The 14,602-nt window shown below is 32.2% G+C and overlaps 1 protein-coding gene across 1 annotated transcript in view; it reads left to right on the top strand.

Moving 5' to 3' along the window:
• Positions 1 to 3,809: 3,809 nt before the first annotated feature.
• The window catches only part of LOC127848654 (protein jagged-1-like), a 28,551-nt gene continuing 17,758 nt past the window's right edge, over positions 3,810 to 14,602 (top strand). Inside the window, exons 1-2 of the mRNA XM_052381234.1 lie at positions 3,810 to 3,873; positions 14,299 to 14,552. Coding sequence (XP_052237194.1) covers positions 3,818 to 3,873; positions 14,299 to 14,552 — 310 coding nt within the window. The 5' untranslated portion in view covers positions 3,810 to 3,817. The remainder of the gene's footprint in view (positions 3,874 to 14,298; positions 14,553 to 14,602) is intronic.

Genomic DNA, 14,602 nt, shown 5'->3' with positions numbered 1-14,602 from the left:
AATGCATTAAAGAAAAATGTATTTCCAGCTTAGAAAAAGAGGAAGTTCAATTTGAAGATAAAAATAAACATCCAGTGTTATATACTTTAAGGACATTTTTAACGCAAGTGACCTATTAGAGTTCAATGTTGTTTTAGTTTTAAGGTGTAAACTCGAAGAAAAACACCCTTCCAATCCTATGTTATATAAATGAAGGATGTATGGTACAATAAACACATTGAGTTTTATACAATTATTTTATTTATACACAAACCCTATCATAAGTAATAACATATAAATATAAATAAACGATTGCAGTGATTTTCACAAAGCCAGCAGCTGACAGGTATACATATTATTTAGTAAAATCTCGCTAAAGATCATTCTACTGGTTTACCACTAGACTTGTCCATTCAATGTTATCTTGATTTTTTCTATTGCCTGTATTGTCATGAATCCATACCGGGGACATACGGAATATGTTTTCCTGTATGACTTGAATGTTTAATCACTTGACGTTATGTGCTGTTACTTCAGGTACCTTAGTCACAACTAGCTACGGTGTTTTCCAATTCCTCACCAAGAACATTTTAAATGCATTGGCATATGCTACTTGAATGTTGTAAAAATGGCGCTGTTTGATGTTATTTCAGGTACCTGAATAACAACCGATTACGCAACATTTCCCAGGGGACGTTCAGGGGCTTGACAAAACTACAAAATCTGTGAGTTACAATCGACACATGATTTGTCGCGAAATACAAATCCGTCCAGCTATCAATGTATACATGTCTCAGTCTGTGGTCTGTTTGATGGAATAGGAGACTTTCTGTATTGTGGTTTCTTTGGCTGATGAATGTGCAATAGACAGTGCGGTTTGCCTTTCCGTGCGTTCTGTGCAGAATGCTGTTGTTCAATGAAACTGTGAAATAACCTTGTCTATTGCTAAATTGTGTGTTTAAACAAAGGCACTTGAATGCCTTTCCCATATCAAGGCATATGCAGGCGAATGAAAAATCAATATAAGCTTATTTAAAATATGTGTTAAAGTATTTCATAGCTGAAAAGTTATCGTGCATTGCTTAATTTAATGTTGTTTTTGTTAAAGGTGGTTATACAACAACGAACTCAAATCCATAGACGACGGTCTAAATAAAGCTTTTAAATATATATCTTAAAATGGTTCAGAATACCCATTTATGTATATATAGATCGGATCGACGTATCTGTTCTGGCAAGATACATGTTCGTACTTCATTTTACACATACATGTATTGTGAACAAAACTACACTAAAAGTCTACATGTAATACAATCTTCGTTTTGAACGGAATAGCTTTGTTTCCGTTTGAATAATTGACACGCAGTTGATAGAATTCCTATGCAAGGGGAAGCCCGCCAATAATATTCATCACCAGCAATGTTTCGCGTGTTAGATATTCAGCTCATTCGTTGAACAGGGTATTTTTAGATTGCATAAATACAACATTTTAATATCTGTTTTGTACGTTGGTAAAGTGTAAACCGTTTATGTGCCGATTCTACAAATAACAATTATAAATAAAGAGATATTTAAATTTTAATTCGATCGATGTACACAGTACACATGTGAAGACTTACTTGAACATGTTTAAATGTTTTAACGCAAACATGTAACTTCTCAAACTGCAGATCTGGAAATTATGAATCATTCGTTTGGCGTGTAAATGAAAACAAGATTACGTCCATTAACTTCAAATAGACCTTAATAACAAATAAAATGACAAATCAACGTTCGAAAATGGGATTACAATCGTATGCAATTTCATGTTATACTTGAACAATAAACGAGTAACCTTTTGCTGAAAAAGAACAGTGGAAAATACGTTCGAAACGACGCGGTAGAGTAATTCATATGGTAGATATATAATACAACACCGTTCTTAATATTAACCTTTCACGAAAACTACCTAAAACTACAAAACAACTCTGGTTCTCCGTTGTGTATGAATTCAGTATTACTAATGCATTCAATTTAATACATTCGGCATTCGGCTTCATGTGAGCTGCTGCCTTGTGCTTATTCATTTCGCTTAGTAGAACTTACAAAAATATGCCTTTTCTAGCATTACTAAGTATTGAAATGATAATAGTTCAGAAACAAGAAGTTAGCCATATAAACATTTAAACAGACATAATCCATTTGTTATTTACTCGCACACATTCATTATTAACATAAATCGAGTTAACATCAATTAGAAGTATGCAAGTAATATTTCACTAACGGATCGAAACAATCAGAAAGACGCAAGGAAGACGCAGTTTTTTAAAAACAAACATAAAGCAAAATGCAATTGTCATTTAGCAACATGCAATTTTTATTTAGCAATATGTAATCGGCATATGTCAACATGAATGGACTTGGATATTACCTTCCATACTTTTCAAAGAATACTTCAAGTTGTTTTTTGTTACTGGTGACTTGAGAAGAACATTAAATGGAATGAGTGTCAAAATGTTTTTTTTATAGTCTTAGAAAACTTAATGATGACCAGAATACTCCGACTCATTGCCTACAGCACGTGTTTCAACAAGTTCATTACCATTCAAATATTCATGTATGGTTTTGATTTGATAATTATTGTTCAACTGTAATTTGTTAAGGTTAAACATAATTTTGACTATCAACGAATCGAATGGCTTCAACCTCATGAATTTCATCTTTAAAAATATTATCTTGAATACATACATAAGAACTTGTGGTTCATTGATTTTATCGTGACATATTTTATTAATTTATTTAATTAATTACCAGTTTTACGACGTTAATGATTTGTTAACAAAGACATATGACCTTCACTTCCGGGTTATTAATTATTCTAAGTTTTCTAACAAATTAAAACAATGCAAAAACGTGAAAACTGATGTAAAATCCACACTTGCTGATGATGTCTCTTTTCAATCAACCTCGTATTGAACGTATTATTAACATTAAGCCATTTATTTAAAGACTTCAGTTGTGTACCGTGCCATTTTACAAACCGACAAAATGTTTTGAGGGCCTTTGTCGAAACCGCAGTCATAGTTTATAAATATCATCACATTTCTATAGAAATCTATTACTTGTGCACGTGTTGTCTTATAATAACTTATTGAATGTATTAAAATCGTTGTTTTCATTGGAATCGCAGCTTAAAAAAGCGTGATATCGGCCCAAATCTAAATGGCATTTCAAATTACGTTTTTCTCAACAACGTCACTTGCGCATCAATACCCAAAATCGCTGCGAACATGTTTATGTTTATGTTCATCATCATCATCATCATCATCATAATCATCATCATAATCATCATCATCATCATCATCATCATCATCTTCTTCTTCTTCTTCTTCGTCTTCTTCTTCTTCATCATCATCATCATCATAAGATCATCGTCATAGTCAGCGTCGTCATCGTTTCCGTCGGTTTTGACGTCATCATCATCAGCTGCATCATCAGCAACATCAGCATCACAAGCATCCTCTTTATCATCATATTCAAGGCGCTGTTTGTAGTTTTTCGGGCTTGGTCGGACGAAAGAGCTGTCGCTGATGTGTGCCATTGATTGTCTTATGTGCGGCATTTCGACTTCGAGGTTGTCTTCGCTTTCTTGAAGGTGTGCTTTGAATGAAACTATGCAATGTTCGTGTGGTTTGTATGTGTAGTTTGAATAAAGTCTCCCCTGCTTGTAGGCATATGCAGATTCGATGTTAACCATTTCTTAGCTCATTTAAAATATGTGATTATTTGTTCCGTAGCACTATGTTTTTTTTTTAAATTTAAGGTCACTTCGTTTCTTTCCAGGTATTTATCATACAACATGATCGCATCCCTACACGACGATTCAATTAAAGGACTGTCAAGCCTTAAGGAACTGTAAGTTGTTCATAATTTAAACGCAGTAAGTGGACTAATATATGCACTTGGTATCATGGCATATGTTTGTCTTTTATAATGATTGTATCTTAATGAATATAATTTTACACATTTACTTTTTATAACAATATTTTATCACACTAATCTAACTTTCAAATGTCATGTAGGATAGCAATAAAGCTCTTAAACGCTTTATTATACAAGTGCATTAATTATACTTCGGCCACAAGTCAAACAGTCAAAATACATATATCGCATATCAGTTATAAGTTAAGAAAAGAAAACATACAAAGAGTTGCATATTTGCAACATATGTGAGGTTTAACATATTGCCAACACACAAAAGCAAAACTTTACACATGTACCTATTATCAATACTTTTGAGATACACACTACTTTAGCATAAAACTTGTTAATAGTTTGAAAGTCTAAACACCAGAAATTAGATACTACCATATTTCATGTTACAAGCGACATGGCATAACCAAATGCAATTCAGTCTTGTGTCCTGAATAACGAACGTTTGCAAAATGTTTTTTTTATATTACATTTTCCGATACTTTAATAATGGATTACCATGAAAATGGTTAAATGATTCTGAATGATTGCTTATAAATCTTTGTAGTTTCCTTAGAGCAGAATCTGTGAGTCTCTGTCTTTGTTTGACAGCAAATAGCATCCAATCACGTTTTGGAAAATATTGTTCTTAATAGGCTTCGTCTAATTGGTTTGGCCAAAGGGGAAGATAGGGATGACATGGGTAACGGTTATGTTGAAGTGTTATAAGTTTCATTTAGTATGAGAAACATCTTTAAAATTATTTAGTATAAGAAACATCTTTAAATTTACGCTACACTGAGCAACAAGCTGATCACTATCCAGAACTTATTTTGCAAATGGATAAGAAAATTTAAACCTGTTTCTTACTCTTTATTTAACCGAATAATGAACACACACCCATTCCAATTTCAAACTGAAAATCGAACTGCCATCTACATTTTATAATAACTACAGTCTCCAAACTGGATCATAAAGCTTTTAAAAGTATTTAATATGAAGTTATTATATGCAAATATTAGTCTAATATATGTGTACATAGTTGTGTTTATTAAGAACCCTAATTCTTTTTACGGAATGACAAGCAATTAGTCAGTGCCTTGTTCCTCATTTTAAGCGAATAAAAAACTGGCACTTTTGAACCGTAATAATAAATGTCCATTCTCCCAACCGTAGCCCTTAAAATTGCATCTTATTTTATTTATTGGTATGGCATTAACATATTTCATACAACATATCACCACACAGTTCTTTTAACTTATAGTAAACTGCCTATGTAACCGGTAAACAATTACTATGAAACAGTCTCCTAAATGTTTTTTAAAACAAAATGAGGAGCTAGTATTTTCTAACTTAACTAATGACTTCATTTGCATCAATATGAACCACGTAATTTTGACAATAATTTTACATGTAGTTATGATGTGATATTATTTATTTGAACTAATGTTTACAAAGAATTACTTATTGATTAGAAAAAAATTCCTCTTTCCTTATTCAAACCGAATAAACAAAGCTTTTCCCACGTCAATAATAAGAAGATTGTTAAAACTGCATGCCATACTAGTCATCCAGTTATTTGTTTCGAGGCTGGACATGGGACCTGCATGTTTAACATTTACTAAAAGTATTCATGAATAAAAATCGCCATTTAAATTTACATGTAGTTATGATTTAAAAATAACTTTATATTTAAATAATTAACGTAGTACTAATAAAAATAATACATTTTAAATTAATATACGCTTTGATATTTTTCTAACGCAACACTTTTTAAACTTGAATATCTCAGTTATAAGTTAAGATTTGAATTTAAAATAGTACGTGCGATCATTTGACTTGAAGACGGAATACAAAAATAAACAATAAATATCCCACGTGCTCAAGCGTTCAATCGTCACAGATTAATGATTTTATCGTGATCTTTCTAAAAATGTAGTCAAATGATCACATTTAAAAGGTTTATCTAAATCTTAACTCATAACAGAGATATTCAAGTTAAAAAAGTGTTGCGTTAGAAAAGTCAGTAAGTGTAGAAACACTTTATAGGCTTTATAGGCGGATTTATAGTTAAATATCATGCTAGTGCACATTAGAATTGATACACTTGTGTGCATATAACTAGATTATATATTTGTATTGTTGAAAATATATCATTATAGTATCAAACCGTCTACTAATGAAACACTCAAGTTCCGTTTAAATTCGCCAGTTAAGCTTATATAAATACGTCGGGCGCACGTTTCAAATGATTCTCTTGTCCTCTTCGATATCAAAATATGCACAACTACTACTACTCAATGACAAATAATTCCTATTCGGTGAAGCTGTCCAACACTTTCTGTAGATTGGGTTTCTTGAGAGGAAATATGTAACAGTGTGATGGAACGAACTCGAAATAACTCATTTTAAAACTCGTGCAGTGGAGACTAATCTTAATACCCAAAACTTGGAATACACGATAATACATTAACTACTGCAATAAATTTAAAATTAAAGTCTGAATTAAATTGTACGACTGCTGAAGCTAGATCTACAATAGTACATGCAAATTCAATATTCATCTAAATGAACGACAATAACTGAACGTAATTCTATTTAAATCATTTGTAATTGTTGAAAACACGTGGTGGTGTGTGGTTGCAATCCAATAAAACAACTAGATTACGCGCAGTAGCTGAAGCAATCAACCAGCGAGTTATGAACGTTACGCACGCTATTTTTGCATTCTTAGATAGCAATGTTTCAAAAATCTATTTCACACATGTGTCAGTGACGTAGATGTGCCGAACCATTTAAAGAAACGGTATATTCATCTTTGAGAAGATGTCGTATATTTGCGACACCATGACATAAATATTTATTTCAACATCATACAAGGATTTTTCAAACCATTAATTGTTTACAATGAATGTGAGAATTGAACGGCACACTGTTCGTATGTTCTTATATATCAATGTATAAAAAGGGTTTTGATTAAAAATTCAAATTACACGAAGAGCTTGGTAAAAACCTACAAAACACATGATATATTTGTTTTTATACAGCCATTTACGTAACCGTTTGTCCAGACTGGTCCCTTTGATTATAAAATACAGCTATTATAATAAATAATGTTTTTTCTATTTATCGTATAATGCATACATCATCTTTTTAGCTAATTCCTACAAAGTAAGGTATTTAAGCGTTTGTTAGCAATGTGTTGGTACAACAATGTTGGGTCATTTTAATATAAACTGTCCCCACCAAATTTGGGATTTATTATTATAAAATGTCACCTCTGTAAACAAAGCATCCTGTGTTAGAATAAAAATGTCCTGATAACATGCAAGTCATGTACAGTATTCATAATGTATATATTTTACTTATGCCCGTATGTGATTTTAGAATTATTTAATACAAGAAAACCAAGAAAATTGTTATTTCGAAACATGTTTGTGCCACTTTTTTGCCTAATTATTTCTTCTGTTTTTGTCTTATTTCAGTAAAAGGGAAATACTTTTTACTTACTTTGTAACTTACTCGCAAATATATGTCTTGTTTGTTGGTTCTTATAATATTGCTTTATTTATAATGTTTTGTACCTCAAACATGTCTACAGTTTTTGGCGGAGCTGTCTAACCCATACGTTTTAAGTCTGTTAATATCCAGTGAAATGTTGATACAATTCCCACCAGTTTTCACGAATGACTAAGTTTAGTACGCCTTTCATAAAGCACGTTAAGTATTGTAAAAGATATCCACTGACGTTTTAAAGTAACGTGACAATTTTTGACGACACGTGACATCTTAAGCGTTAGAGCTGGCTGTTTACTATTATGAACGTAATATCAAAGATCCGGAAAATGTTGCTTTGGATTCTGGAAAATAAAACATTGTCACTGTACGTTTATTAGCTAATACAAAAGCTAAATTTAATGACTAATCTCCCGCTCGTAACGAATATAGAGGGCATATTACTATAAAAGCATGAAAGATGCTTATATTCTCTTTAAGCCCGTTTTAGTTTTTGCTAGTTAGTAAGTTTATATTTCGGGAAAACACTTTTTTCGTTGACATTTTGATTCTTTTACATGGTCTCTGTATTTTACAATGTAAATAAAAACGCTACAGTTCAAAATGATTGATGTACATGAACAGAATATTTATTAAGACAACATGTTATGATATCAGTTTATAGAATGGTGATGTCATCTACGAGAACCTTTACGTCTATAGTCTGGGACCGTCGAAAAAACAGGGTACTGAACTTAAAAAGAAAAGTTAAAACAACAGCTTAAACAACAAACGAGCATCAATCCATACTCAGGTGAAATGTCTTGTTGAGAATGTTTAGAATCTTTTGTTTCGTTAATACAGACTAACGAATAAATACAAAGGTTTATTCTGATGTATTTTGATTTTGCTAGATTTGTAGTTACTTGACTGTATTTTCTAAAAGAACCTGTTCGTCTATAGCAAAGTAACACTCTTCTTTGGGACGTATGGGCACTGACACATTTGCTTTTTACGTACTAAATATAATTCATGAACGCTTAATTTATATCACAACGACATAATGTATATTGTTCGTAGTTATAGAGATATGCACACATAAAATTATGACTATTGAAGAAAATCTCTGTTCCTATTTTGGTTGTTATGAGGAATGAGGATCTAGTTCCGTTTCCCTTATTTAACCGGGAAAAAGGAACAGGACTATTAATTACAATATAAAGAAGTTAAACTCCAGCTGCTGGAGCAGTATTGAATTCTCATTAAAACAAATAGATGGTCCTTTATTTAAGGCTAGTGACCGATTGCCCAAACATTACAAAACAGCACAATACAGAACAATACAAACCAACATAAACACAAAATATGAATAAAGCTGGGGTCACCGCCTTGGAACGGTCAATGCAAAGCATTGGGGATTTAAACCTGGTTATAGAGCGCTCAACCTCACACTTGGCCCAGCAATATTCATAATACATTTAAGTGTAAATAAAATTTAACGTCATAGCATTGTAACTCAAATTAAACAACAATAAAAGCATTCAATTTAATTACTATTTAATTACTCAATTGCATTGAAGATACAAGAGTAACCGAGTTACAACTTTTTGACGAACGATCAAATAAAACTATTAACAATTGTCAACTACATTCCTTCTTTATAGAAAAAGATTTGAGAATATAGCATCATGGAGTTAATATATCAAATAATCATCGCGCAAATACAGGAAGAAGCAGCAATAATGGGTGTAAAAATTCCATATTACATTGCTTGGTTGTTTATGTGACTGCTAAAAAAAATAATAATAATTAAATCAAACAAGAAACGCCTATCAGACAGAAAATATAAATAAAATTGAACGTTATAAACCCAATGACCTATGCATGTGGCTTACAACTGGAACAGAGAAAAGGTTATGACGTAATTGACAGGCGAAGACACAATGACGTAAAAAAAATCCAGGGGCGGTACTGTAAAGTAATAATAGAACTATTAATGGGGGGCTACTGCAAATTGTACTACTAATAAAACAAGTTTAGTTGATTAAATATTAAGAATCAATATATAAAAATAGTAATTCCATTATAGCGACATTATTGGAATCAAACAGTATATAGGTGTATTGACAACTGACGACAGAAATGATTTGATGAATGATTTGAGCAGAATTGCGTTAAAACGGGTAGTTAGATATAAAAAACATGCATATAAAGTTTTTAATTTTCAGAACAATCGTATTTTGAGATATTCAAAAAGTTCGATCTAAATGGATGTAAGGTCTTCACAGTTATTAAATTTTTTACTGTGTTGTCGTATGTTTTATCTGTTATTCATGCCTTGATAATAAATTACTATTTTTCGCGCAAAATAATACTATTTGTAGTACCGCTTGAATAATATATTTACTTCTACTATGATGATAACCTTCGGGTGAAAAAGATCTACTAAGAATAAAAACGAACACTGGTGCAACTTCACTTACGCAAATACGTCTAACGACTTTAATATATTAGTGATAATAAGAACTTCCGTTATCTACAGTCCACTAAAGATACACGTTGGTCTTATCACTTCGTATCATTGTCAATTTGAAGTAACGGAGTCTTATATAAATTAATCGTTCTGTAAAGTTTGGAGGAAACAGGTTATCAGTGTGGCTTTATTGGTATATCATAGACCATGACTAAATGATACACGAGATAATAAATGTTCTTAATATTTAATATTATATCTAGTAGCGATTTGAAAGAACAAAACACTCTGATATGATTTGAATATACACGGTACGTGTTTATATGAATGTGCATGTTATTGATTTGATTTGTATATAATCCGTTCGTAGATCCTATTGTTGGACTTAAATACAAATACTACCAATGGAATGAGAACATTTAATGGAATGCTGTTTATATTGAAATCATAATTATATTTAATATTGTATTATCTCGATTACTTATTTTAACTGTTGATAATCTTGATTCGGAAATGTCGAGGAAATATATGTTTAGTAGTTGAATTTCATGACTTTAAGACTTAGTGTTTATTAACTATGATACGATTGATTTAACATTACTTTAAATGGTTCATACACTTTTATTCAGTGAACTTTATAGTTCTTTTCAGTATTGGGAAAGTGGTATATACAATGTGTAAATGTTTATGTTATGCAACATAAGGTACACTTGCACATTAATGCTTTGAATATGGTAACTGCCTGTTAATTGTGTCGACCACGGATATCAATACTGTAACTTAAAAAATATGGTCGAGCTTATCACCTACAGCTTTATTATCTTAATTGTCCTCGCCATTATTACATTCATCATCACCACCTACATCATCATCTTGCGCATAGGGACTATTAGCATCATTGTGATACTTGTAATATTAACATCTTAAAGACCGTATTCACTTTTCAGACTAATAATAATTATCATCATCATCATCATCATCATCATCATCATCATCATCATCATCATCATCATCATCATCATCATCATCATCATCATCATCATCATCATCATCATCATCATCATCATCATCAGTATCATCATCATCATCATCATCATCATCATCATCATCATCATCATCATCATCATCATCATCATCATCATCATCATCATCATCAGTATCATCATCATCATCATCATCATCATCATCATCGTCGTCGTCGTCATAATCATAATCATCGTCATCATCATCATCATATCACAAGGGGTATATAAGTTAACCTGCTGAGATGAATATCTACCTGTTTAACTCAAATACAAATAAGCCAAAAAAAAGAAAAAAACACCATTTTCTACTGGCAACATAAAACACACACAACTAATAACAAAATGGTTGCATACAAATACTAATTCAAACAAAACACATTTTTTAATCTTTTTTTGTAATCAAGTATGTATTTTACGCGTCCTGCCAACAGCACAACATTCAAATCACTGCACTATAACATAATTATGATCTTCATAGACCTACATTCAGTGAAACCGAAATCTGGCTTTCAATGAATGCTTGGCATAACCGTCAATGGGTCTTATGCCATATGCAGCCAGCGCAGCTCAAGCCCAGTCAGCATATATGCGAAGTTTGGTAAGGAACTGCGCTGTCCGCTATAAATTACGCAAGGTGCAAATAGCAAAAAATGTGTCCTACAAACAAGTTGCGTATTGGATGTGAATAAGAAAAAGTAACCGTAGTTTCAAAAGGTATGAATACAATTTAGAAAACAATTGTTAAAGGAGGTTATACATCTCTGAACTTGTGATGCCATGCATGCATTTTCAGACATTTTTATTATAGATTGTACATTCTTGATTACGAGATCCATATACAAAACAATGAAACACCATAACAATCGAAAAGTTGTGATGCTATTTTTTACACGGTTGTGGCTTCTATACAGAATATACACATGAATTTCTTCTTGAACATCAATATCTTTTTGAAATATATGGAATGCACGAAAATATGTTCAATTGTGTAGATGTGCTTAAGTGTACACCCTATAAATACATTTATATTTGCAAAATAATGTACCAACACTCATGACGAGACAAGCCTTAGTATATAACTATTTTATATATGAATCCTCTAGTATCCAATTAAGGATTTTGTTGTATAACAAAGTCCCAGTTGTTCATGATTTGTGAATATGTATCAGCGCTTGCACTACATATATAGAGAAAATTTATACATTGATGTCAGTCCTAAACACTTAATGAAAAAATTATTGTATGTAACCGCTACGATTGTATTTTCAAGCAGTACTATAAATCTTCGGACACAAATTATGTTAAATGCCAATCACTACTAAAAACTTTTGCAATACCTCATATTATTGTTATTTGCGACGTAAAACAAAACAAACATAAATTTGCTAGTTCAAACTTTATTAAATTATATTTTGAGAAACTTGCTATTTATAGAATGGAAACAATATTAAATACAAACCTCAATATACCGTTTTAAAATAAAAGCAATACATAAATATGTAAAGACCTGTTTGATTTTCGCATTAAAAATTACAAAGTCCACCCAAAATATTCCACCAACTTTTCTGTATAATAACATCAAAGCAAAGAGTTCTACCTTAGAAAATAGTTAGTTCATTTTCCAAGTTTATTGCTGAATAAACTGGCAGTATGCAACAGAAACATAAACTATAATGCGTAATACACGAATAATGAGAGTATATATTTTCTGGTGTTTTACTTTATCATCATATTTAGAATGTAATGTTTTCAATGTTTACGTTGTAAATGTAACGGACAAACGCACAAACCAATCCAATGGTTAATAAATAAATGAAGTATGTTCCCATTAAAATAGTTTGTTTCATACGATGTGTATTAATACACAAATCTCATCTTTAAATATAATTATTAGATTGCAGTGCTTTTCACATAGTCAGCAAATAGGTTTATCTTTTATTTAGCTGTGACTCGCTTGATAGCCCGTTAATCCACCCGGAACACCTTTGAAATGTGTTCACTTGTTTCGAATCAATGTTTAATCACACGCCTCTATATGCTGTCACTTTTACAATGGTTCAAACTCCCCATTTATTGTTTGGTAAACAGATGACACACCAATACTAGTTATTATACTGTTACTAATCAAACCTTTATTTCATGAGTAGAACAATCATGGGATGTCTGTCAAATGAGTGTGAAGTTAAAACAAGGAAGCTTAAAACAGTCAAGAACAATCGATTTCTTATAAATTCTTTCAATTGATATCTCGGAATTCCATTGTTATACGCTCGACTTTTCGAAGAACAACGAGAGCTATACTACTCGCCCCGGCATCGGCGTCGGCGTTGGTTAAAGTTTTTTATACAGTCAAATAACTTTTAACACTATCAAATATTATAAACTCAAACTTGGAATACTTATTTATGGCAGCATGCCAATTGTGTATGGCAAGGTGCATAACTCTGTCAGAATTATTTTTTGAGTTTTGCTCCTGTTTTACTTATCCACGATGGACTTTACCCAAACCATCCATCACGCCCCATCCCAGAATCCCCCCTCCAAAAATGTGTTTTTCCTTTTTTTACTTATTTTTGAAATATCCTCTAATTAATGACGAGACCTCACATTATTGCCCATTTCCAGCCCCCCCTCTCCCCCCCACACACAAAGATTTTGTAAACATGGTAAAAACACACACACATATTAGTTTGATTATTTTATTTTTGAAAAACTTTGCTTAAATTGCCATAACTTATTTATGATCAGATTTTTTTTCCTACTTTGACAAAATAACACTGACCTGACATACCACAATTCACCCAAACCAACCCCGATGCCCCACCTTGACATATTGCTTTTATTTAAAGATCATCTAATAAATGACCACACCCCCACAGTATACGCCCCTCCCCTACCCCCTCCCCCTACCCCCACCCCCAATCAAAAAGATTTTTTCTTTTCGAACATGGTAAAAACACAAATATTTATTCATTTTCTTTTTGAAGGACTGTCCCACCATCCCACCCAAGCTGTTGCGATTAAACTTGAAATAAAATCTTATTAGTTTGTTTTGTCTTCACAAAAGTTCAATAGATGGTGGAAAATGTACCTGAACTCAGAATCGTCTATAAAGTACAACTTATTTAAAACATAAGCGATCAATATGTTTCAATTATGGTCTTCTTTTCCACTTAGAATATGACTATATTTACTTGACCTTATTAAATATTAACAATGTCCCCATGATGGTTTACGTTATTCTGTCAAGCACTCGAAAAGTATAGCGTGCTGTCGTCTGACAGCTCTTGTTCTTGTTTTTAAAGGTCTTCCTTTAGTAGTAAATCTATAATCAAAAATAAAACAGTTGTAGATAAACATATATTGTCTGTTCAGTCATCTCAAAAACAATCCGCTCTACTGTGACTGCCAGCTGCGCCGGCTCGTTGAGACATCACAGGACCGGCAGTCCCAGCTCAAAGTAATCGACGCCGTGTGTAGTGAGCCCGAAAATCTGAAGGGGAGTGACATAAGGAACGTCACCCTAGGGAATCTCAGCTGCAGAAATGGCGGCGTTTGTGTGGAAAACGGAACGGACTACACGTGTTCATGCAAGAATGGGTGGACAGGAAAGAACTGTGAACTCGTCGGTGAGATTATTGTACTCTCTCAAAAGTGTTAAAAAATACACAATGAATCA

This window comes from Dreissena polymorpha, chromosome 10, assembly GCF_020536995.1.
Source record: "Dreissena polymorpha isolate Duluth1 chromosome 10, UMN_Dpol_1.0, whole genome shotgun sequence".
NCBI classification, from domain to species: domain Eukaryota; kingdom Metazoa; phylum Mollusca; class Bivalvia; order Myida; family Dreissenidae; genus Dreissena; species Dreissena polymorpha.
The sequence above is the reverse complement of the archived record's forward strand: the minus strand, read 5'-3'. Positions and strand labels throughout refer to the sequence as shown.